Source organism: Stenella coeruleoalba (assembly GCF_951394435.1).
Source record: "Stenella coeruleoalba genome assembly, chromosome: 1".
Classification (NCBI taxonomy): domain Eukaryota; kingdom Metazoa; phylum Chordata; class Mammalia; order Artiodactyla; family Delphinidae; genus Stenella; species Stenella coeruleoalba.
In genome coordinates, this window is record NC_137169.1 from 138,786,990 (window position 1) to 138,813,107 (window position 26,118).

Below are 26,118 nucleotides of genomic sequence, written 5' to 3' on the forward strand. Positions count from 1 at the left end.
TGATGCTGTAGTGCTTTATTGACTCGAAAGCCTCGCCTATGGATTTCCTCCTTTGAGGTTTAAAGGAATTCCTATTTCTCATTTACAGTCTATCAGAAAAGGTATATGACCTGTATTTTTTAATTTATATAAATCCACTCAGTCAATCAGCCTGGGCTGAAATTTAATGGATGTATCAGTCATTGTTGGTCCAGGGAGAGAGAACAGGCAGCAGAATCCACCATTCCATCTCTCTTCTTCCATTACCTTCCTCCCCCCACTATTTTTTTTTTTAACCTCACCAGCTCAGATGTCTCCCTTAACTTCAAGCAAGGAGTCTTTCAAAGCTGTTGTTTTTAAAGGGAGAAATTCAAGTAAATATAAACTGATGGAAATACAGGAAGACCCTTTGGCTATTTTGGTTTTTAAAAAAAATCTTCATTTTCCCCATCCGTGTTATGGCGATTTTATTACATATTCAGCAAATTTACAGGAACATGATGTTCCCCTGACAAATTAATCACTTTCCAAGCATTTTAACATATAAATAAAATATCACCACAGGAGAGTAAAATCATCAGCTCAACCAGTTGATTTAACCCTTCCTTCAGGAAAACTGACCTGAAATAGATTAAAGACTACCTCCCAGACACACATACAGACACTCACACACACACACACATACATACACACACACACACACACACACACACACTCTCATAACTATGAGCTGGGCACTCAGACTACTGGTAACAAGGCTTTTAGGGACTTCTAACTTCAGAAGCCAGATTGCAGTGTTTAAAAGATAGGAGAAACTGAAGACAAAAGGACCTCTTCAAATATCTTTAACCTCACAACAATCTGCTAGAATCTATCTTCACTCCTTCATAGTTTTATTTCTGCATTTCCTCTAATAATAATCATTAAATACTATATTTTTATAGTCCTATTCTTACCCTTCCATTCTAGGCAGGGAAGAAAAAATGCAAGGGGCTAGGTTTCTGTCTTTACTTTGCTTTCCCCTCTGCTAATTTCAGAAAGTGAATCCAGCAATTATAAGTAGTAGGAGACTGATAAGGAGTCACACATGCAGGAGAAATAGGTTCAATTCAAGCTTCCCTGACTAATCCTTATTATGACTCATTTCGACTTCAGAATTTGTCGGTTGAGGTAAGAAGCTAATTTGGCTTTGAGAAGTGAAATCTCAGTTTTGTACTTTCCTTCTAGTGCTTCTAACAACCCATTATTAACAGCAAAGTAGGAGGGGGCATGAAATATTTATTGAGTGCCCACTCTCACCAAGCATTTTTTTTTGCATGCTATTTTATTAGATCATTAAACTTGACATACTTTAAGTAAGCGCATTAATTTCTTTGGCTTCCAAACCCACAGTCTGTACCACTGTATCTTCCATTCGAAAATAAAATGCATCATTTTTAAAACCTATACTCAATATGGCTCTCAAACTCGGATCCTGAGATGAACAGTAGGACATTCTGCCAGATCAGGAAATAGTAGAGGAAAGGGCCTGGTAGATTTCTCTGAACTGCTTCATCGCTCTGTATGCACAGATTATGCTCCTTCTGTCTGCACTCGTCAGAAGACCTGTTTCCTCTCTCATCACGGGTTCTCTCACATCAAATACAACCAAGGTTTAATCTATATTTTAAGAAAATAAAGAAATCTGGCATCATGCCTGGGCCAGTTGTGATACCCCAAAACAAAAGACGAACAGGCCATGCTGACTGTCTTCAGTGCTTATGTAAATACCATGCTATTTATTAGCTCTGCTTTGGGGAATGGTCACCTTACCTCCCTACTCAGGAGCCTGTAAAAATACTGGTGATTTATTATTACATCCTTCTTCTTCCCTATGAATGGGGTAATGAAGTTTTTTACGGAGGCTATTAAGAAGCAACTTGGATGCTACTATTTGCTACTTATCCCATATAATATACCATAACTGCTATTAGAGGGCAGTACTTCAAGCAGCTAAGCCTTCCATAACTATAGCCGATTTGACGAAACTGTCAATAGCAAATTTCAGGAATAACCACTAAAAGGAGATTTACTTTTGAAATACATCATGTGTTACACAAAGGCTTTTATTAACATTTATTTATTTTTTGGTTCTAATTAAATCCTTCTGGGTAGTTCCTTGACAAATTATGAAATTTCTCTTTTAAATTTCCCGACAAATACTTGGGCACATAAGCTTTCTTTAACAGTTGATGCTCATGTCTTTAAAAAACACCTTCAGTGAAGATGCCAATCAAATAAAAATAAAATTAACATCCAGATTATGGATTTTCTGAGAGAAGATGAAAGAATACATCTGTAAAATGCTGAAAGGAGATGTTTAGACCAAGTACATGTTCATTTACTAAGTTTCCATTGCCATTTTATGGAAATAAACATACTCTAAACTCTTCCTATCAAAACAAATATACATTTTTTCATGATCTTAAGAAAAGTAACTTATTACATATCCCAGGCAAAGCTGACACAGGTACATGATCTGATGAAATCGTATGAATGTAAATTATTCAAAGATAACATAAAGCTGGCCCTGTCCAGATGAGATCAGAGATGTTCTAACACCCGAACCTCAGAATACAAAAGGAGATAAAACAATGCTCAGGAAGCCTCCTGCCTTAAGTCTTAAATAAGAACAAAACTTAAAAAACAAACAGCCACTCAGGGTGAATAAAAGCAATTAAAGCAATATGTAAAAAGCCTGTGTTCTTGTATAGATATTTAAATGTTTTTCTAAAACATTTCATTACTTTGTACATCGATGGAGCCTAAAATATCTATAAGCGTTCCCTGAAGTTGCCAATTAAACACTGTGTCAACTCCTGCTCTTGTAGTTAAACCACTGCCATCACCATGTACGTGTTATTTCTAATTAATTCATGTCTCTCTCAACTTTGTCCTTCTCTGCCTGTCAAAAGAGTAGGCATTCAATCATCAGCCAACAGTATCCTAGTAACTCCAGGAGCAACAGATTACTTCCAGGAAAAGATAATTTAAAAAGTTACAAATTCTGGGAAAATATAATCTTGGGGAGGGGGCTTTATTTTTATAATGGTATGATGCAGAGCTGGGGGTGAATGCTGTATTGTTCAGTGTGGGGCTGGGGAGAGAGAGAGCTGGGCTGTGAGAGGAAGAACTGTGGAGCAGAAGAAGAAAGATTAGGGGAGAGGACAAACCAGGTATGGTCTAATGCTCCTGAATTTTATTTAATGCCTTTAAATTTTATGGAGTTACTTGGCTTACGACAAATAGCTCATTTTATTTGGCCCTGGAAAACGGATTCAAACGCAGATAAAAAGGAATCATCTCAAATACTTTTTGGAAAGTGACTGGTTATAAATAAATTTCCTTGAAATAAAAAGTGTTTTATTTGAACAACTATGAGTTGGGCTGCTGCTTATATTTTGAATGAGCAGTATGTTTCATTTTCATACATATTTCGCTCCAAATAGACATTGCTTATTTAAGTGAAGGCTAGAGCTTTACTGGCTCAAAGAAACAGCTCCATCAAATTTACTTTGCAACTGAATTGAGTCAAGTGGGATGGAGTAAAGAAACCCTAAAGAATCTAGTCTATTCTAGAACACAAACACCACATGCCTTTCTGGACAGATACAACCAGGGGAGCTATTCATAAACACGGTCTTTTTTTTCATGGCTCTGTCATAAGCTTGTCCCTTAAAACATAAAGAGGTTAGATGTAATACATAACATTATCCATGTATCTGTAAGAATCTATAGAGTAAAAATGAGGGGAGTGCATAAAAAAATCATAAATTAATTTAAATGAAGCTCCTACCCCCTACCCCCAAATTATATTACCCCCTAAATGATTCTCAGGAAAGAAAACAGGAAGTTTGTTTCAGTCTGGATACTACTAATGCCATTCATAGTTCTAAACCTTCACTTAGGATTTAGAAATCATTTTCATACAGACTAGCTCTTCCTAGATTTCAATGACAATTTCAGCCTGGTAAGTTTATCTTGTTAGATACCAGGAAGTCTTTTAAAACCATTTCGTTAAAACTTAGCTTATTTCAGTATAAATGGCTTATTTAAGTCCGGTTTACAATTTCTTTAAGTATTCAGTTTTTGCATTCATCAGGTAATTCCTAGAGGACATGCCTGTCCATATGGTTTATCTAGACCCAAAACACACAAAATCCTACAAAGATTTCTACGATTGAGGGCTTTCATTTCATATTTAGGATATATTAATGGATATGCTGAATTCCATAACAGGGTTTTGTATACAGCAACTAACCAAAATATTTTTGACCGGCCACCTATACAAATAAAATTAACCTAAATTTTTTTCTACTTGTTTTTATCTAGTAGAAAAAAAAGAACCCAATATGTATAAATCACAATTCACTAAAAAGTCAAATGCATTATCCCCGCCTGCCCCCGCCCACCACGAACAAAATCAACAGTTTCAGAAAGGACATAGAGTTGTTTTATTTCTGTTAAATCAATGCCTAAAAATATTACATTTTATCAGTTTCACTTATCCTGTCAAGTCCCCAAAGGTTCCCTACCCGAAGCTGGCCATATTTTCAGTGCAAAACAGGCTGAGCACTGCTATCCAAATCTAGATAAAATTCATGCGTTTGTAATCTGCACAATGATCTATACATCTCTATCTCTATGCAAATCAAATGCTTTTCTGCGTTCCTTTGAGCATTCCAAAGCACCCAGGGCTAAGGGAGCATGAGGTTTTTGCAGATTCTTCCCCTGCCCCTCCTTTCCTTTCCCTCTATGGATTTACACTAGCTACCTAAATAATTCACACTGCCTGCTTTTCAGCCCGAATGTTCCTCGGAAGAGGCCTACAATGAGCTACTGCAGTCACCAGATGGACTCATGGATGCAGCAGGTGAGGCAGTTGGCAGGACGCCCTGTCTGATGCTGCTTGCTTCGGCACGGGCCGCCTTTCTTTCCAGGTACATTATCATCCTCTGAACACTGAGCGGTGTGCAGTTTGGGGGTGGGGTGGAAGTGGGGCACTGGCAAGCCCTCTACAAGCATTCCTAGAGGAACCGTAAATTACCAGCTGCCCTCCTCCCTGCCCCTCCACCTCCAGCAACCCCGGATACTTTACGCTGTTGCTTTGTTAGTGGGTTTTTGAAGACTACCGTGAAGCTTTGGCAGTGCATTTTGGCCCTATGCATAAAGAAGGACGCGTCCGTTTGAAAATTCCACCTCGGCTTAATAGAAAGTGAAGAAAAGAGGATTCAAGGGGATGGATACCGGAAAAGTCAGGAAAACTAGGAGGGAGAAATGTATTCTCATAGATACTTTGCAAAAAAACACAAATGAAGGGAAAACACAGGTGAGATGATTCAGCTCATGTCTGCAATGCATTTGTATAAAGGTAAGCTGCCCTTTGCATCTAGTGAGTGGAGAGAAAAACTGCATTTTTCTAGCTTTTCAGTGTTGCAGAAAATATCCCCTGTGCCCAAGTTTGAGAGAGTTCTTTGTCTCATATTTCTAGTGTCATTTCCAAAAAGCGCAGCATTTCCCTTCCAAAGTTCATAATTCTATAGGACTGGAAGACAAAAACTGCAATGCATATCACTTGAAATTGGAAGTTTGCAACCTCACGGTGCCAAGCTATCATGAGACGATCACTCGGTAACATGTCGTATAAATTTTAATTGAGTATAAACACTTGACAAAAATTCTCCTGAGTTATTTCTGGCATATTCAGATTGGTAATGGTACCATGACACCACGATTTTAATCTTTCTATAAACTTAACTGATGCCAATATAAATCTTATTACCTAACTTCACTGATCATCTAATTATAAACATCCAAAACTGCGACAGAGCATCATTTTAATGACCTGAAGCAAACCAAGCTGTATCTTCCAAAAAATAAATAAATAAAACACTTGAATAAAATGCATTCATTGAAAAGAGGCTGCAAAGACAGAAAACGGCTTTGAATTCCATCATCGAGTCCTCGGGCAAATTGAAATCCCAGGCTTTGGGGAAGAGCATTGGGTAGTTTTGCAGGACTGTTGGACAAAGACAGTAGCTGTGAGATTATCTCAAGATTAAGGGCAAGGTTTCCTCAGAAAAATTACCTTTCAATAGTCATTTACTTTGATTAGAATGAATTTACTAATGCACACCTTTCCCTCAAACTACACTAACCTTCTAGAGTTCACATACATCCCCCTTCCTTTTCCTACGACCTCGGAAATATCTTTTCTTACCTGATCTTTTAAAGCATTTTCCCCCTTTCATTTCCAGTCTAAGAAACAAACCACACACAAGTCATTTAGAGCATTTTAAGATGTAATGGCCACTTCCGGGATCAAATCTTCAAAGGCTTCACGAGGAAGCAGGCAGGACCAGACTTGACTGCTCTAAGACCCCCAATCACACTTTTGCAATATTTGGGGTCTAAATGTACCATTTCTAATTGTGTTCTTCGGGGCTAACTTCCTGTCAGCTCTAGAAGGCCCAAATCAGAAAATCAGAATGGAAGCTCCAACTTGCTTAAGTTTTATGTAAAACCTCTGCTACCTAAATTCCTGAAATCATTTCCTGAAGGTTGACCCACGTATAAATTGAAAAGTATATAAAGTCCCATTTTAGAGTGTTTTTTTTAATGCACTCAAGATCATTTTATATTTTTATCATTTATTTCAGGATCTTCGTGCCCAGGACAGGGCCTGCACACAGTCAAATATTTTGGAATGAATGATCAAGAAAATGCAGTTTAATGCACTAAATATTGATTACTTTAATGATTTAAAAAATTGCAGAGGAATGCATGTAATCATGTTGATGCAACGTGAGAAGTTACTATAAGTAATCAATTGGACGCCAGAGAGTTGGTTATAAAAAATTCACTTCAAAAATCAATTTTAAACTGGTATCTTCTAAACTTGATTTCATTAACTCTCATTAAGCTATTTGCCCACAACCCAATTAATGTACATAACCAAAGGTACTTAATAATACTAAACAGAAGGGACTGGACATTTCTTAGAAACATATTAAAAGGCAAACGGTAATAAATGAACATTTAAAGATAGTAACTGTAAAATTAAATATAATTTTTAGCATTTATATATTTTATAATGATGTAGATGTGTGTTCAGATTGCCACAGTTAAACTGGCAGGGAAGATTACTTCTAAAAAAAAAAGATTACTTCTAAAATAAAAGTAGTAGCAAAGTCTCAGCTAAAAAAACCCTGCCATTTAAAAAATTAAAAAAGAGTAAAGTATAAGCAAAGGGTGAAGGAATGAGTGGGTAATTACAGTTTAAGCCCTGGATATAAAAGACAATACAGGTAATGTATGGTATAAGATGCTGCTGAAAATGAATGATAATTAGAACTCTGATTTCTGACATTGCAAAATTATTCTTTTAGAAAGTCTATATGATATTCTCAAACACATCCACCTTATATAAATATCTATATTTGAACATACTTTTGGAGTATCAGAAATTAGTGTCATACTATTATATACATACACAAAAAACCCTACATTTGCTTTGCCTGTGTTTAAAGAAGAGTTAGTACCTGTGTGTGTCTGTATTTGTGTGTGTGTGTGTGTGTGTGTGTGTGTGTGTGTAAAATACAATTTCTGTAACTGATTTAATTGTTATTTCCTTTATTTCAGATGTCTTTCTGGATGTGACTGTCTTAAAGTTTCAAAATGCAAGTTAGTCTAAACCTAATAGAGAAAACATAGATGTCTAAATTTTAGCCTGATATACAGTATATACTAGAATTAGCATAATTTAAAGAAAAACATATTTATAGGCAACCTTTCTCTTTCCTGAACGAAATATCAATAAAGTGATTCAAATGCCATAAATTCAATGCAATGCCCAATTGGCTAAACTCATGCAGTCCCCTATGGTAACTATGATCTTTTTTTTGCCAGCTTTCTTGCCCCTATGTAGGTAGTGCTGATTGAAAAAAAAAAAAAATTGTGGGCATAGTGGTTATAATCTCTAATGAAATTACTTATTTTATTTATTTGTGGTTTACCTACCTAGGTGAAAGTATACAATGAGTCACATAATTAAACACAAAAAGTATCTTAGAATAAACCAACCAACAATATTCTTAAAAGGTGGGAAATACAGCACCCTGAATGACTATCGACTTTAAATCTGAAGTAAAGGCAGTATGTTTGCAAAATTCACCTGTAATCCTGGTTCAAGATTTACCCACACCAGTTTTGTTCTGTTTTGTTTTTCCTCTCTGAAAGTCTGAGAAGAAGTGTCAACATAAGTTTTGCGTTTACAGTTTAAAAACAGAGAGAGAGAGAGAGGGAGAGAATGAGCCCCGGGTCCCTAGCATGCCTCCTGGGCACCTAAACAGAATTATTTGCATAGCCCTTGAACACTGTTTAGAAAACAAAGAATGGACAGGACCAGAGTGGCTTCTATCTCCCAGTCCTGCCGTCCTTTTTCAAAGCAAGGCAGGGGTTCTGTTTTTAGTACACACTTTGGTTCAGCGTTAATCCTGTTTTATGTTGTTCACACCTGCTGCTGACTAGCAGCCTGCTGATGGGTCGGGGCTCACGCTGCTCAGACAAATCCCACTAAACTGAGAAGCCGGACAAAAGCTACTGGACAGAGCTGGAAACAAAGCCTGATCAGGGTCGTGAATACTGGAGAAGCAGATCCCACCAAAATCTCTCCTCTCATTTGCAGACAAGCCTCCGATGTCCCCAATTTCCCACCCAACAGTAAATGCAACCGACTGCTCTTTTTTGAAAGCCTGAACCCCATTGGCTTATTTATATTCCTTGGCTTTTTATGTCTTTTGGTAAAATGAATGCCAATACAGTAAAAAAAAAAAAAAAAAAAAAAAAAAAAAAAAAAAAAAAAAAGAAAGAAAGAAAAAAGAAAATAAGGTTGCTAGAATCAGATGATTCTAGCCACTCTGTGTCCTTACCAAAAGAATCTGTATCTGAAACAAACCTCACTATTAATTTAAAATATCCTATAGCTCCACCTCTCTATGCATAGAATCCTACATCCAAAATGAACAGAGATAGAAAATATATATTCTGCCATCAGTGGCCACCGGGTGACCAGGACAGTGACTTGTATGCTAAGACGGCTCTCCCCCGTCCCCTTCCTGCACTGCATGTGCCTAATAGCACACATCAAAAGGAATGAATTCTTTTTTGATCTTAGTACCAGCGATAAATCAAATTCAGTGACACAGACAGGGGGGAAATGCACCACTAAGGGAAAACTCCAAGACTGACAGTGGGACCAGTCGGAGGCATTCGCTCAATCAAGTTCCAGTAAACGAGGCCCACCCTCCCTCTCTCGGAAACAAGATGTAAGCTGTCATATGCTTACCCAGAGTGAGAAAAACTTACCGGGTCCTGATGTGACCCTAAGTCAAGATGAACTTTCTGCTGACATTTCCAGCGGTGGCCTCGGAGCCCCTCCCTCCCACCTAAAGAGTCAATTTCCTTCCTTTCTGGGAGCCGGATTCTTCCCGCTGGTGGGCACCGAGAGCTCCTACTGGCCAGCACAGCCTGGCTCCAAGATGAGCTGCACATCTGGGGGGGTCAAATGAAGACTCTGGGATCATTTTATTACATCTCCTGAAGCACCTTTCCTGCCTGCCACAGTCAATAAAGCATCATGGGCTCCACTGCCGACACTCGGGGAGCTGCACATCTGCCTAACCCACAACGGGGCATAAATTTAATGGAGCACAGTTTTAATACTTCTCTGGGGGGAAGCACGCAAAGCGCTAACTAGCCAACTAACGTTCTGTTAATGAATGGATGCGGGGATGCCATAGTTGAGGTGTTGGCATCTTCTTCCCAATTTGCTTTCCAACTATTTACCCTGAGCAACGTGCTGTTTCGGAGGGTCAGTCCTCGAGCCCAACTCAGTTGTTTGTGCCATACTCTCCCTCGGCAGGTGAGAAATTTACAGGGATGCTCAGAAGCAGCTTGGCTACAACAGGTGAGAAGCCAGATAAACGCACACTTTTTCAGTGTGTCTAAGACTGTGTTCTTGGGAACTCTCTACCGGTGTTAAAGAAAAAAGTAGTTGTCAAAAAATGATACTGTAATATACTGGCTATAATTGCAGACAGAATTCATGTGTCTTTCATAATTGGACACAGCCCACCCTAAAATTAAAAATATAGTTTTTGCTTTCAATTTGTTTATGGGATATGGACAGTATAGGAATAAATTCCATTATTATGTGGAATCACACAAAATTGCTTATAGTTGACCATTCCCTGACCTAGAAAAATGGCCATTTCATGTGGTTCAACCTAATTGAATTAGAATCCTAGTATCTCACTTTCATGCAAAAAAGCCTGAAGTTTTGTCGGGGCATTTCATAACTCCAAACTTGACTTTCCTCCTCATTTTCCCTCAGAAAGCCACCTCAGATTCATTTTGGGTTTTTTTAAACCCACTATCAAAATGAGAAAATTTATCGAAGTATATTTCAAGACCTGAGCCTGTTAAGATTTGGGGCACACAAGCCCTAGCTGTCAACATTTCACTGAAAATCAAGTTTTGCACGTTAGACCATCCACTCATTCAATGGAGTGTTCACTCTAAGGCTTGCCTTTTTGAGAAGCAATTTGGCAATCCCACATAACAAAAGAGCAAACGCTTCATCCCAAGGGCCAAGACTACACACTGATGGAATAGGATGGAAAATCTCATCCTTGAGGTCCTTCGCTAAAGGACTAGAATCACGGATGATCTTTTTTTCCCCCAGCGACTTTGTAAGTTTGCTCAAGACAGAAAGATTTCAGTGTATCAGCAGCGGTGGCAGCTCTCAGATCAGATGATATTTAGTGTTTTACATGTAGTATTGGCGATGTGATGAATACCCTCAGATAGGATGGGGAAAAAAGGAGCCTGGGCTGTGCAATTGATCAAAGTGCGCTACCTGCCGCGGCCTCCCTGTGCTGCTCCTAAGTTTGCCCACTTCTGAAGAAAGTGAAGACCACCTTAGTTGGAGGATAGTGCTTTCCTCAGGCAGGAATTTTCATTTCAGTTTGAATCTTAAACCATTACATTGCCAGTGATGCATTTTTATGTTGACAATTGACATCTTCGTAAAAGAATGAAACCTCTGAGCGACGGCTCAAAAGCATGAAGGTTGCCTGCAGTAAGTACTTAAATTATTTTACATCTTAAATGGAGCCCAGTTGTTTTGAGTTAAAATTTAATAAACCTTAAACAGATGACCTTTCTTGCACAGAAAGGCCCAGAGTTGCAAAAACGAACTTTCCAATGAAATATATTTTAAGGAACTAGTGCTGAACAAAGGGCTAGTTAAAGCTGAATGCTTTGTCAATTTATCAGCTTGTGAACATTCTGTTCCTGGATTCCCCACCGCTGCTGGATGTATAGAACGGTGGTGCCTTGCTTAATCGAATACTATTGATTCGAGTGTGTCACAGTGATCTCATGGAGAGTAATCAATAGTAATCCAAAATCAATCAATCTGCTCTTGCACTACCATTTATCAAATCTGAATACGCCAAATTATTTGTCGGCATCAAATTACAAAGAAGAGAAAAGGGGAAAGCCAGGGAAAGTTCATGGTTTATACTGAAGCGCAAAACCAATCTGTCTCTTTTTTAAGGGGAGGTGCTTTAAAATGGACAACTACTTGGCCAAATGCATTTATCTTCTCATTAACCTATCCTAAATTTATAATGAATCTCATTCCATTCCTGGGGAAAAAAAGTAAGATTTCTTGTATAGGAGTTGGCTGCTTCAGCACAAGTGATAGAAACGTAAAGATGCCCCAACTTACATAGTAGGTCACACCAGCATTTTCCAAGTCTGATAAGCTAAGTTTCAAATGCCTGTCACCCATCTGCTGGTAAACAAGGAGACTCAACTGGCACAGGACATAACTGCATCTTCGAACATCAGAAATGATGGTTAATGGAATTGGAAGGGAAAAAGAAATAATTTCTCCAGAGAACGTACACATAGATGCACCTGCTTATCGGAGAAGCTGCTGCTGATGCTGAGGGTTCCTTTATCAACAGATTCACCTGTAATTTCGTCCAGGTAATAAATCCTTCTATTCATTATAGCATGCTCAAAAGCACCCCTACTATTTAACTTGAAGGAAAAAAGGCACAGAGTGTCTAAAACATTTACTTTCGCTAATGTAAAAGTGTTGGCGTTTTACTTCATTCCCGATAAGCTGGTGCCAGTAGAAGTGATTATCCTTTTCTTATTCAAAGCCTATCAGCATTTCGAAAAGCTCTCTCCATCTTATCAGGTGTATGAACAGCACAGTTACTGAAAACAGTTTCTACGGCTCCTCTCTCTTTCTGCCAAGCTATCTGATAAACCCCCAACTAACTAACTGTATTTACACACAATCAAACAGAAGTTGTATCTTCCGCACGCTGTCGCCAGATTCCAGTTTGCTATAGGTTTTTCTGCTGTGACATTAACTTAACAAAAATGTCAGTAGCAGTACCCCAAACTGACAACAATCAAGAAAACACTATAAAAGCACTCAACTAGAATGCACGACAAACAGAGACGAAAGAAAAACAAATAGGAAAAGTTCAAGGCAATCTCTTTGGAATTCGGGGTGGGTTGGGGGAATAAAGTGTACTGTGTATGCAAATCGGCATGAATATCACGCACTTACCTTTCACTAAAGTAAATGATCCTTTAGCAAAACAGATGAATAGAAAAACAGCAATTTTAAAAGAAAACGCTGCTGGGATGGAGGGGGTTCAGGAAAGTTTTTAAGAACTGAACGGGCACTTCCCCATATTTCAGGTTATTTCAATGTGGGGCAGAGAGGTTCTATAACGTAAGCAAAGTAAGACAACAGACAGTATCACCGAACTTACCCCATACACTGAAGACATGACAGAAAGCAAGGCTGTAACATATGGTGACCACATTCTCAGGATAGATTTTCCAATCATTAAAACCCTCATAAATGCTTTAGACATTAAAGTTTTGTTCACTATAAGGAAATTAAAAAATACAAAAATACAATTTGAGTGTTTAACCTCATCATTTTTCTCATTCTTTAGACTTAACCAACTGAACAGTTCCATATAAAGGTATGAAAAAAGAATCATCCTCCAGACTAACATAAGTGGATGATCTGCTCTCCATTTCTGTCTGGTACAAAACGCTTACCCTAGTTCATGGTTCATACAAATTGAGAGACGTCCCTAATCATTTCTGGGTAGCTCTTTGGAGCATGAAAGACAACAGTGATATTTCTAGAACATAAGAGAAATATGAACTTTACTTCAACAACTGAATAATAAATTCCTGACCCTAGGAAAGAATCTCTGCTTGGGCTTCTGTGCATAAATTGCCCATTTGTTCCTTCCTCACCTCCCTTTGCTGAATGGCTAAGAGAGAACAGAAAGAGGCAGCCACATGCTCCCACCTGAGCCCAACCCCTGATTCTGTCTAGACTCCAGGAACAGAATGAGCCTTTCCTTAGATGAGGAGGGCAATAAGATGAATTAGCCAAGTGTGTAGTTCAGTACAATTCAGCTGATGGTTGCCTTTCCATCTGTGACACTATGATCCCATGACTGATGAGGCAGGTCTCATTTAAGTCTGTGGATAAAAGGGATGCTTCTGTCATTTCATAGGACCCAGAACCAACTGTATACAATCACTTTCTCCTATATATCTTTCCCTTTCTTTGGCCATGAATAGTTGGTTACGGGCATGATATTCTTCCTCAAAATATCTGATCTGTTTTAATAGATTAATGGCTGTGAAGAAAGCATTGTTAGAGTATTCTTTCATTTATGGAAAAAATGAATACAATTTAACATGGCCATTTTACATTTGTGGAGAAGTGAAAGTACTATAATAATTTGGAATTATGGAGGGCAAAGGGCCATTGATTGAACAACCTCACATTTGAATTTTTCTCTTAAGTACCTTAGTCTCTATAATTTTTTATATGACTCACTAGTTTTGCTCACTCTGAACATCATTTTAGATATTCTTTTCAAAGCAAAAGAAATTCTTATAAGTATGAACTGTAACAACATTTTAACTGCCTTGAAAAGGACACCTTTTCAAACATTTTTACTCATATTGTATTAAAAAGAAAGTAAATGTATTTATTTAACGAGTCCTTTGTTTAAAGGACTTTGTTTAAATTCTCAAAAGCACCTTAAATGAGTAAAATCTTCCTAGAGCAGATGAAAAAGGAATTATCACATACAAAGATACCATGCTGATCATGGAGGAGAAAAAAAGAATTCAGTATGCTTCTGCCTATTTTCTGTGCCTAAGTTCTTGATTTACTTTTTTAAATTTCATTTTTTTTTTTTTTGCCTATTGAATAAGCCAGATAAAAAGAAAGAACAAGATTTTTTTTTTCTTTCTCAGAAAATGTATGCAAAGTGCAACAAAAAAGAAATGTCCCTTGTTTAAAGTGGACTGGCAAGGCTGCTGCTTCTGACTCTCCACTTGTTCAAAGTCTTTACATACATCACACATAAGAGCAACCAAGACTCACCACTTCAGACTTTTTAAAAAAGTAAATCCCATTATAATCCCATTACTTCCAAGGCAGTAAAAAGATTTGAACAAGCTTCAGTTATACTCTTTTTTAAAAACAAAACTCATTACTGTCTGCGCTTTCTGTATTCCCACAGCTAGAGTTTTAAAGAGAAGTAAACAAACACGCTGGTTTTCACTGCACTTCTACTAGCCATCAATCTCTAATACAATATGAGAATTTATTGGTAGCTTCCCTTTTATTTAGTACCATCTTAAGCAACTGTTTGCGGAGGTGTAAGAGGAAGCAAAGTTAAATTGATATGTCTGTGATATGCCTGACAGCCCTTAGTGTGGCTGATATTAATTTGTTTTCTTTGGCTAGGTAAGCGCTGCGAGAGCATATCATACGTAATGTGTACTTCCAATCAAAATGATGAAAAGTATATGTGCAATTTTGTTTCACTCAAAGCAAGATGAGAAGGCCAGAGGAATGTATGTGACAGAGACTGCCTTCCATCATCAAAATATAAATTTGCTTCCGAGTTCGTTTTTTACAACGTAATCTGATCTTAGGTAGGCTCTCCGTGAGTTTAACACTTTAAACAACTCTTTTAATAGATTTTAAATGCCCAAAGCCAGTGTTTTTATTTACGATAGTGTGAAAGAATTCCATATAGCCAGAGGCTGCATTTCTAATGGCTAGTGTTGCGTGCTATGTATTTATATTCAAATGCACACATAGATCTATGCCAGTATATTGAAATGGACTTTAATTGGCCAGTGAGAAGCCAATTTATTTAAAACTGTACTTTTTCTTTTATTGCTTTGCCTTAGTGGGTTATCTTCCAAATATACGTGTATTGCCATCAATGAAAATGGCAAAATATTTGAAAAATCAAAACATAAAAAGCAAGTTCCCTCCAAATGTTTAAAAATTTTTTAAAAAAATTAAAAGGGGGGGATGCAATAGTACACATACACAGCACACACACAATCTAAACCTTCTCAAGCTGATGGTTTTGTATAATTGATTAGAAAATACATTTGGAAAATACTGAGAAATAGTGTCCAAATCAGAGGAGAAGAAACATCTGGCACTTCTGTAAAGAAAAACATAGAGAGGAAGGATGTGTTTGTTATAATTGAGCGGAAATTATTCTTATTAGCTAGGTTTCCCAGACTACGAAAGTAGAAGTCTAAAATGAACTTGACACAAGAATAAGATGCCAGGTAAATCCTTCAAAAGGCAGAAGGCTGTCACTTGACACCCTCAGATAATAAAGGAGCTAACTTTCAGCAGACGGATTGGCATAAAGAAACAGCAGGATTTTTTTAAAAACGAGAAACATTAAATTTGTTAAAGTACTATACAAACAAATAAGGGCAGGAAATGAATCTAGGAATTTAAACAAAATATGAATTAGAACAAGAATTTGAATAGAAAGAGCATTTGGATAAGTGGTTCCTCTCAACACTCATTCAGATTTACTAATCAAAATCACAGACCTTCAAACTTACCTCTTAGAATAAAATTCAGAAATTCAGAAATCTATGATGTACTTTATATGGATATAAGACTTATTAATTTTCTTTATGTGCTTTTAGCAAAAAAAAAAATGACATTTATGTAGTGAGGATAAGTGAAATTTATATTTTGCATTTATTTAAAAGTATCATGTTTACATTTAGATATATTTGTCAGGCCCAACTGTATAAGAAAACAGTGTAGCCAAGAGCTTATTCAAAACTGTTTCTTGGATATGGGCCCAAACCATTAAATTATGTATTTAGTACTAGTGGCTTATTTCCTATTTTACAAATTATTTATGATTTCTAGATATTGAATTTTTAAATGATAATAATTAACAATTTATAAAATCAGAAACAAATTAATGTATTAGGTTACCTGTTACCTGTCTGTTACATAGTAGTTAAACCAATTTAATTTAAAATCAGACTTGGTAAATACCTGAAATACTAATTCCAGGTTAAAATTATGCCTGGCAAATTTAACTGGACACTTACTGATTAGAAAACTACTTGAGATCCACTTTATTATATAAATCTACATGAACACTCTCAGCAGCATACCTATATTCTACATACATACCTCTTCCCGTGTATATACATATGTATTTCACATGCATACTATACATGCACACAAAGGCACACACGTGTGTGTGGTATAGTCTATTGACTGCTTTGGATTTTAAAGTAGCGTATGTGTATCTTTATTTATAATGGTATAGACCGTGGACATCCATATACACATGGCTATGAAAACAATAATCAACAGCAAAACATACAAAATGCAGTAAGAAAAAATGTCAAGCAGCAGAGATGCTGGATGTTATCCCTGGACTATCAAATACACACATAAGTATGATTGGAGAAAAAGAACCTAAATATTTCACTGTCAGAGAATGTAGAAAACAGCAATTCACTTCTACCTCATGTGCTTTAGGACAATGACAATTTAATACAAGGCCAGTGGATGTAAAAGAGATAAAAACTGAACAAACTGGGCCAGGGTAATCAAAGATTTTCTCCAGAGAGCTGACTAGGGCCGGAGCTCATATGCACTTATACCAGATCAACACTGTATTGTTTCTTTCTTCCATGAATTTGCTATGAAGCAAAATTCAGAGCATAGCTTATCTGCTGCAATGACTTTAAAGTTCTAGTGAGATGCCGTCCTCTTATTTCAAAATGCTTGATAGGTGATTCTCAAAAGTTTATTTGATATTAATTGGTGTCATAGAAATCACGGCTATGAATTGCCACTTGTATGACAAAGTATCGACCATAAGCACAGATTCTAATTTATTTTATGAAATAATATAAGCAAAACATTGAGTGCTGAAGAGCACTTTAGAAGTCAAACAAAGAAATACTTTGTTTAGTCACTAGGCTAAAACAAATGTTGAGGAATTTTTCACAAGTGATACAGACTTGAGGTTCGGCATTATGCCTACCTTCCCAAAGAACGTCCTCTTCTTTGTCTGCAGTTCTTGCAAGAGTGAGGTATTGTGAAAATATTGTTAAACAGACTCATAGAGAAGTTACCTGCCCCCTTTGATGAATAGCACCACGGACCTAAAATTAATTGCAAAAGTATGGCCCCAGCTAATGAGATGGTCCTTATCTTTTTTCAGCACAAGAAGCACAAGTATTTTTCTGCTGGCTCGATATTTTACAAAAATGCCTAAAGTATTCTTAACTCAGTAGAAATCTGATTAAAAGACTTCAAAGGCACAAAATAACATAAATTCTAAGATCTGGAAAATTTGAAGTTAAAACTAATTTCCTGCATTATTTTCTTTTTAAACCTTTATTTTCTTCTTTGCTTTGAAAAGAACAGCAAAAAATCTTTTCTCTGGCTTCTGTTAGCATTTCTTAAAGCTGAATTACAATACCATTCTTTATAAGATGGCCAATATACATCCCAGGTCAGATTAAATCAAATAAATATATCAAAGGCCATCAATTTAGAATTTAAAAAAAGAAAAAAGAACAATGATACCGTATTGGGGGGAAAACACTGGAAAAATGATCATCCATGCAAGAGAATTAATGGATATTCACAAGGGCTTTGCTAATAACATGGGTTAATTACCGCTGCAACACACTAGGCTCAGTAAATAAAGCAGCAGTGCCATAAACACACGAAGATGAGAAACCCATCGCTATAAGAACCAGCCAACACCATCACCCTTGCCTCTGACCAGGAAATGGGAAGCTGTTTTCCAGCCCTTTCTGTAAAAGGAAGCTTTCTAAACTTACCACCCAATCTGTACAGGGTAATACATAAATACACTGACACAAAGGGCTAGTGAAGCATGGGGTGCCCAGCACTTACTCACCACTCCCATCCAACATTGATTCCATTAACTCAGAACACTTTTTGCTTACTCCAAGAAGAAAAATCATATGTTACATAATCCACACTGTCTGGCTATTTCGACTATATATAGTTTGGGATATGTACAGTAGTTATTTAATTTTTAGAGAAACAGAATTAATCTGTTCACTTTAGTGATGTGATGGGCAAGGTTACGAGACTCTACAGCTTAGGAACACTCACCCCTAAGTGCAGCTGGTTGTCACTTCCAGCAATTCACAAAGAAATCATCTGAAAACCCCTACCTTTAAGGCTGCAGGTGTTTTCAACAGATTTACAGAGAAGAAACAGGAAGGAAAATTAATATGAGCTCCAAGTCTGGAGTTTAAGGATTCCTTCTTAGAAAAATAAACTTAAAGACTCTGTCCATAGTTCTCAAATAAAATCACATCTAAAGTGACTTAGGCAAGCTCCCATCTTTTTAAAAAAATTGCATCCACTGGTTTAGGCTTTTTGTTGTTGCTGTCATTGCATACGTTTTTCCTTCCTGCCTATTTTTATCCCATGTATTTTTTGACATTATAGTATTACTTTTGGATAGTTGTATTTCAATTTACTTTTAGCTTTTAACAGGGAGACATGAGGCAGAGAAAAGAAGCAAAACCCTGGAAAAGAAAGAGGAAAGCTTACAAAATAAAACTTGCATAGCTCCAAGCAGGAATCTTAAAACACAAATCTGTTTAATTTTGGATGTCTGTCTTCCCATGATCAGGCTGAAATTTACTGAACTGTTCCCTCCTCGCCTTGCCTGTTTTGGAGTGTTTCAATTGCCTTTCCTTCTTCCAGCAGCTGTGACAACTGTTAAAACAGTCAGTAAAATTAAGTCCGCTCTATAATCCTGTAGTCAATGTTACATTTTAATCAGAGGTTGAAAGGGAATCATGTGATGAGCACACTCATTTAGAATGATTAGACTGACACATATGTCAAAATGAGCAGATATATTATTTTCATCTATTTATGCTATCAGTTATTACTGCTATTAAATGTGAAACAAGCTTTCAAGTATTATGCTCTTTAATGTGCTGGCACATTTCCTAAAATAAAAAATACATAGTTATAGGTTAACATTTTAGGCTCTCCTAATGGTGGCCAATAAATTACATGAATCTTTTTAACAGCTTCCAAAGCAGAAATCGTCCAATATTCTCCTCTGAAACTGCATAACTCTGGTTTCATTTCCATGTATACTCACACGTGATGGGGTTTAACCCAGCACACTTTACTATGAATATTAATAGCATGTATAAATTCTGTGGTTTATTAATTGAGACAGAGAGGCAGATGCGTTACTAAGCATTAGATCTTTCTGTCTGTCCGGTGAACCACGTAACCATCAGAACTGCATGCAAACAATAAATCTGTATTTTTTAAAGATGACTTTTAATTGAGCCAAAAAGAAAGCTAGTTTGAATCTTGCGCCAAAGCCAAAAGGACATGTGTCCTGATTTCATTTAAATGTGTCTGCTTTAAGAGGCTTATCTAAACTAATTATTCAAATTAGCTATAAGAAGTTAAATTCAAGGAAACTACAAAGAAGCCTGGGGGTGGGGGTGGGGGGTTAAAGTTTGTTTTGTTTATTTATTTATGAGAGAAAGTTCAGAATTGGGTGAGCTTGGATAATGCATTCTTCCTGACATGAAGACATATGAAATTCTCCAGTGGGACAGCCTCCGGCACGCTCACCTTCAAACTTCACTTGAGTGGGCAGTCCTACCTTTGTTTATTTTTCATTTATATTTTCACACAATTTAAGGTTGTTTCTTCCTTGGAGTGTTTACTACTGACGCAAGCACTGCCTTCCAACCTTTCAGTTCTTCCTAAATCCATCCCTCGGCTAATATCCCTTGTGTGAGTGTGTATGTGTGCAAGCATGCATACACACACACGCACACACACTCACACTCACACACACACGAGGAGCCACTGAGACTGCAAGTCACTTTTCATCTCTTGCTTAATTACAAACCAAGGCAATATGCAGTCACTAAGGACCGCTAGTGGACATCTACCTATAATGCACGACCTTCTCCTCTGGAGAGTTTTATATTTTCTTCACAATCTACAGAGAGAAACGTTTGCCAAGAGCACTCTTTTCAGAATTATAACAGTTGGTATTACTGTAATGGGAAAGCAAAGCCATACAACTGACTCAACAGAAACAGGAACCAGTGACAGCTCCTGTGATAAACTAATATTTCAACGGTGGGTTGAAATTAAGTTTATGACCCACTCATTTACACAAGAATGCCTAATTTACTCCTTTTACCCCCTACTCACATGTACCCCACCTTGGGCGATCCAAATATGTATATTTCCATGTGCATAAAGATATTAATAAATACCAATTAAACTGCATCTAAGGACAAAAGTACTTTTCTGCATTTTCTGGACACGATACATGAAACAAATCCACAATCTCAGCATTGTCTATTCAAGGGGAAATTTAGAAAGTCACTACTGTTTCTTCTTTAGTTTTTTTTCCCTCCCCTTAAATATTTATAATGTGTTAAAATCTCATGTTACTTAATGGACTGATTTGTCAGTTAAGTGCTGACTTAATGCTAACCATGCAAATAACATTATTCTAGCCCCGGATTGCACAGGGCTAGTTTTTAAATTGTTCTCTGAAGGAGAATTAGTAAATGTGCAATTTTGCCTCTAACTCTGCGCGGTAAGAAATGACAGGGAGCTGAAAATATCTGTCAAACTGCAAATACATAAGAGGCACTCAATAGTATAAATCATTTTGAATCCTGTATTTTAAAACATTTTTCCTTGGGAAAATGGGTCCTAGTAAAAGATGCATTTTAACAGTTCACTAAGCATTTGTGCCAAGTGCCTATTCTTAGCACCTGAATAAGAAGTGACTGTCACCCAGCTGTTTTACTGACAGTCACTGAGCTTTGCCTCAAAGGTAACACTGTAGTCAGAGAACAATTCTCGACTTACTGAATTAGGAGATCACCCTCAACACAAAAGGCACAAGACAGACACAAACAAGCGCTCGTGCGCACGACATACCCAGGGCATTACCTGAATCCGTGCGCCAAGATCCATTCCGTTCACCCCACACTCTCACCCCCAGGACGAGTTTTAAAAAGGAAAGAAAAAGGTACCTACTCTTCCTCGTAGTGCAGGGAAAAAGATTCAGGAAGGCAAAGTTCTACCGAATCCATGTGCGACCGGCAACCATTATTTGCGCACCCCCGCTATAAATCAAAGTTTCCTTGACAGAGCAGAGCGCAATTAACACAAATGTTCTCCTGGTGACAAGCCTATAGGCACAGCCAGTTGGGACCAGAGCTCTCACACTCTCCTAATCAAGGACTTAAAGCCCCGATTGGAGCTTATTAATATGAAGTAGAGCTTAACATATGCAGTCCCACCGGCCCAGGCGCGCAGCCGATTGGGGGGTCTCCGCCCAATCAGGACGGAGGCGACTGGAGGCTGCGAGGCGCCGCGGAAGCAGGCAGGTACGGAGGGTGCAGAGACGCGAAGGGGCTGGCGACGGAACGCGAGAGAAAAAGAGAGCGAGGACCGGAGACCGAAACGCTGCCCGTAGATACTGAGCTCTGCCTTTTCTTTCTTTCTTTCTTTTTCTTTCTTTTTTTTTCTTATCTTTTTTACTCCCTCCCTCCCCCCCCCCCGCCCCAGGAAGCGAGAAAAGAAACCTAACTAATTTAACCCTCTAAGCACTGGAGGGATGTGTCTTGGGTTTCTCACCTAAGATCTCTTTTGCCTTGCACAGAACTCACGCAGACTCTCAGTTAATTTGGGAAAGGATTCTGCGGAAGGTAGAGAATGAAGTTTGTCCTGCCGTAGTCTGTGTTTTATTCCACGGGAGGGGGCTCCTTCTTATTTAGTGCTGTACTTTCTCATTGATCCGTCATCATGTCGTTGCCTGTTTCCCTGATCTCTACTGGGCATTAAAAAAAAAAAACAAAAAAAAATCCAAGACATGCTTTCTAAATTGTTCGGGCATGTGAAGTGGGATCGTCATCTTTGAGGTGGAATGCAGTTTTATACAACTACAGAAGAGGAAAGCGTGCCTCAATGCAGTTTGCGAGAATGCCTATGTAAATTCTATGTGTAAACATTTCTTTACCTGCTTCTGTCTCTCTACCTATAGATATACAATGCATAGCTTTTCAAAACAAAGGTAAACAACTGCAGAACAAATTTGCTGCTCCAGTTTCAGGGGTGGGACCCTGAGGGCCGTAGGGGAAGTAGTACATTGAAACCGTCTCAATGCATTTTGACAAAATAAACACTGCTTTTTTCTTTTTTTTCTTTTTTTTTTTGTAGGGAGAACAGTACTAACTGGTGCACTAAAAGTGTTCTTAATCATATACTTATTTCAATGTAAGCTTCCAAGCTTCCAAATCATGTATACAAGTATATATGATTTTTACCCCAAACGTCATCTTTCAAATAAAATGCAGTTTATATAATTATAACATATAACACACGCTGAATGCTTTAAAAAATCAACCCAGAAACATTTTGTAAATCATCACACAGTCTGGTCATTATAAGGACTAGTTTCAAACAGAAGTGCTTTTTAAAGAAAAGAGAATATAAGAGAAGGGTCTTTTTTCTCCAACAATGTATAAGCCTGTTTTTACTTTCCATATAACAAAGAATTTTCTTAAGTCCTATTTTTAAATACAGGATTTTTTATACTAGCAAATGTACAATGGAATAGCTACCAGCTATTTATGGCAAAGAGATAACTGCTACCTTATGACCCGAAATTTTGATATAATTCAGCTCTACTGCATATTAGTCCTACATGGTATAAACAGTATAATCTTTGAGATCAAAATAAATTAGTTGAGATATCCAGTCTGTGTTAAATTTACTAGATCAGAACTCAGCTCCGTCTTTCAGCCTCTCAAATGTTCTAGGCCTTTAAAAAACAAAACACTAAACTAGAACAGCCGCATTAACATTCAGAATATAAAAATGCCAGATATGATTTGGTCCCCCCAACAGAAGAAAGCAATTTCCCTGCCATGTATTTAGCCACATCTAAGATATGGGCCTGATGCCTTTTATTTGTGGTCTAAATGCATACAAGTTTCTAGTGGAGAACTCACATAGCAAAAACTGTGCCTAAGAATACTATACAAAAGCAGGTAGTAAAAGCTTAATTACCAGTAGCATTATGCTGTCTATATTGTTAAATGTGAACTCAGCAATTAAGATGTAAATTTGGTTGTGAGCAGTGAATTAAAAGAGCTTTGAGATGTAGAAAATCCAAGCATTCTGCAGACACCTCGGAAGGAAAAAAGAGATTTGTCTATTCAATTGAAAATGAGACATGTAATCATTTTATAATTTAAAAAAAATAAAAAGGCATTTGAAAAAGAAACATGATTTTTCTAAAATACAATAAAAGAAGTAGGGAAATATTGCTTCACAAAGACAGAGAAACATCTTTGGTTCAAAGATTCCTACCTTGATTTGTGAATAAACTAAAATTCTCAGGGTAATTAATAAATCCAGCTGCATACATTTTTTTAAAAAGATACAGCAAATAAAAGTTTCATTCTTATTTTGTCCCGGGACATTAAAAAAATAAAAATTATTTAATGTAATCAATGGATCTTAATGTACTCAGCACATTCAGATCTTGTACCTGTACAGAATACTGTACTCTATTCAGTTTCTTTGCATTATCATCCTGTGACAGAACCTGCTTATTACGCCTCTGAAATGGCCTTTTAAAGACAAGATTTGTAGTCAGTTATTTACAGATGGACGTTAAGTCACCACGTTTCATGAGAGTTACCTTTTATTTCCCAGAATTTTCTTACTTCTCATAGGGTACTTATTTGACCCATTATGAACCATGTTGGTATCTACTTTTAAACATATTTAGACTCATATTCATGTGTAAGTCTTTTTTCTGTGCTCACAGAGATCCATGTACAAACATACACGGTGTGGTCCCCACAGATCTTTCGCTAACCGTATTTCATCTATGCAAGGTGCAGTGTCCATTGAACTAGCTTTCTGAATGACCAGAGGTGCACTAGGTTTGTAGAGCTGGTTTATTTTCCCTCAGGATCAATGTGTTACCTCTACAAGTCAAGGACCTAAGATTACACCTACTGTCTTGAATCCAGTTTAACCAATTTAAACTAATATCGACTGCACTAAACTTGTGAGACAGCTTCCAGAATATTTTATAAACACACAGCATAGTCATCTCAAGAATCTTCCCTAGTCACAGAGCTTTTTCACCTTGAAGGAGGAAAGAGTGGATAATCACAGGAAATAAACACACCATGCGCAATATTGAGCATAAGCCTTTAAGAATCTCAACTACAAAGGATTTGGGGAAAATTTTAAAAAAAAGCGAAACAAGTGAACAGATAAACAGCCTAGAATAAACACTTTTGCTCACCAGTCTATACACTTCACAATCTTACCACAAGGAGTCTACCCAAAGCAGGATAAATGGAACCAGACAAAAGGGTCCCTATGAGTGTTTCACAAAGAATATTAACAAATTAGTTAATATCAGTCTATTAGGCATCAGACCCAGGGTCCACACGCATAGTTTCAATCTCTTCTTCTTTAAACAATGCAGCTTAATATCCAAACAACTTCATTCTCAGGCCCCAATGAAAGCACAGACACCAAGCAGAAAATATCCTTCATTTCCATTTGAAAGAATGAAATGGCAACAAACAAAACTCAAGTGCAAACAAAAGGTAAATTCCTGTTGTCCATACCAAACATTTTACTGTATTTGAGTCTGGAATCATTTCCTAAAACATTCTAACAGTGAATTCTTATGCTGCTAGAAGGTGATGAGAATGCTTAGTCCTGCTATCACTGCATGCTAATAGCTATTTTTAGTCCCCATCTTCCTTCTCTGAAAATTAACAGGACTCATCTGTATGAAAATGTTTATAGCTGCCACACTATTTCTGCAGCAAATCTTGATTTTATATTGCACATTTGCCATTTGTTAAATATTGCAAACTAAACAAGGCATCACCAATCTAGATTTTCAAACTGCCTTGTAATCTACTTTTGCGTATCTTTTCAAGACCATAAAACCTTTGAAAAGCTATTTAACTTTTGGAACCATCTTCCCTGCTGCCTGTGATATATCGTGTGTAGTATAATAGACTATACTACAAAAAGCAAACCAAGACTTTTACAAACTACTATCTTTAACTCCAAAAGAAAACCCGCAAGGAACATCCCTGGAAAAAGAACCCTGAAGGACAAGCAGAGGCCTGGACCGCAGGTTCCCCTCTGCCCCTTCACGAGCTGTGTGCCTCTGTGTCGCTAGTTTCCTCATCTGTGCTTTGGGATTTTTCTTTTTATGCTATAAACCTGCTTCAGAAGATACCTTCCCACTGGGAACATAAACACATCTTTCGAAGTCAGTATGACTACTTTATATCACCACCAAACCTCTATCAATTCATCAAACCTTATTTTCTGTTGCCTTTCATTTCTAGGGCACAGACTTTGATATTTAAATTATTGTCTCGATTGGCAAGAAGCAATCATTTCTACTGAAAGTGATCACTTCCACAGAAACACTAATAAAAACCTTTCCTTTTGACAAACATCTTGTCCTATAAATCCATCCCATTCCCAAATTACTGAGTCTATGTAAAAAAAGCCCATTCTCTGGGGAGCGATTACCTCACCTCCATAATACACCAAAC

The 26,118-nt window shown here is 37.3% G+C and overlaps 1 protein-coding gene across 7 annotated transcripts in view; it reads right to left on the bottom strand.

Annotated features, from left to right (window-relative positions):
- Window positions 1–26,118, bottom strand: part of ESRRG (estrogen related receptor gamma) — a 588,258-nt gene that overhangs the window by 192,646 nt on the left and 369,494 nt on the right. For 2 of the 7 annotated variants that reach the window (XM_079934779.1, XM_079934773.1), the window contains exon 1: window positions 21,542–22,484. The exons of 4 other annotated variants lie outside the window; for them this stretch is intronic. In XM_079934779.1, coding sequence (XP_079790905.1) covers window positions 21,542–21,597 — 56 coding nt within the window. In that variant the 5' untranslated portion in view covers window positions 21,598–22,484. Of the gene's footprint in view, window positions 1–21,541; window positions 22,485–26,118 lie in introns of those variants that run through there. One more of the 7 variants, XM_079934778.1, reaches the window with a different exon arrangement.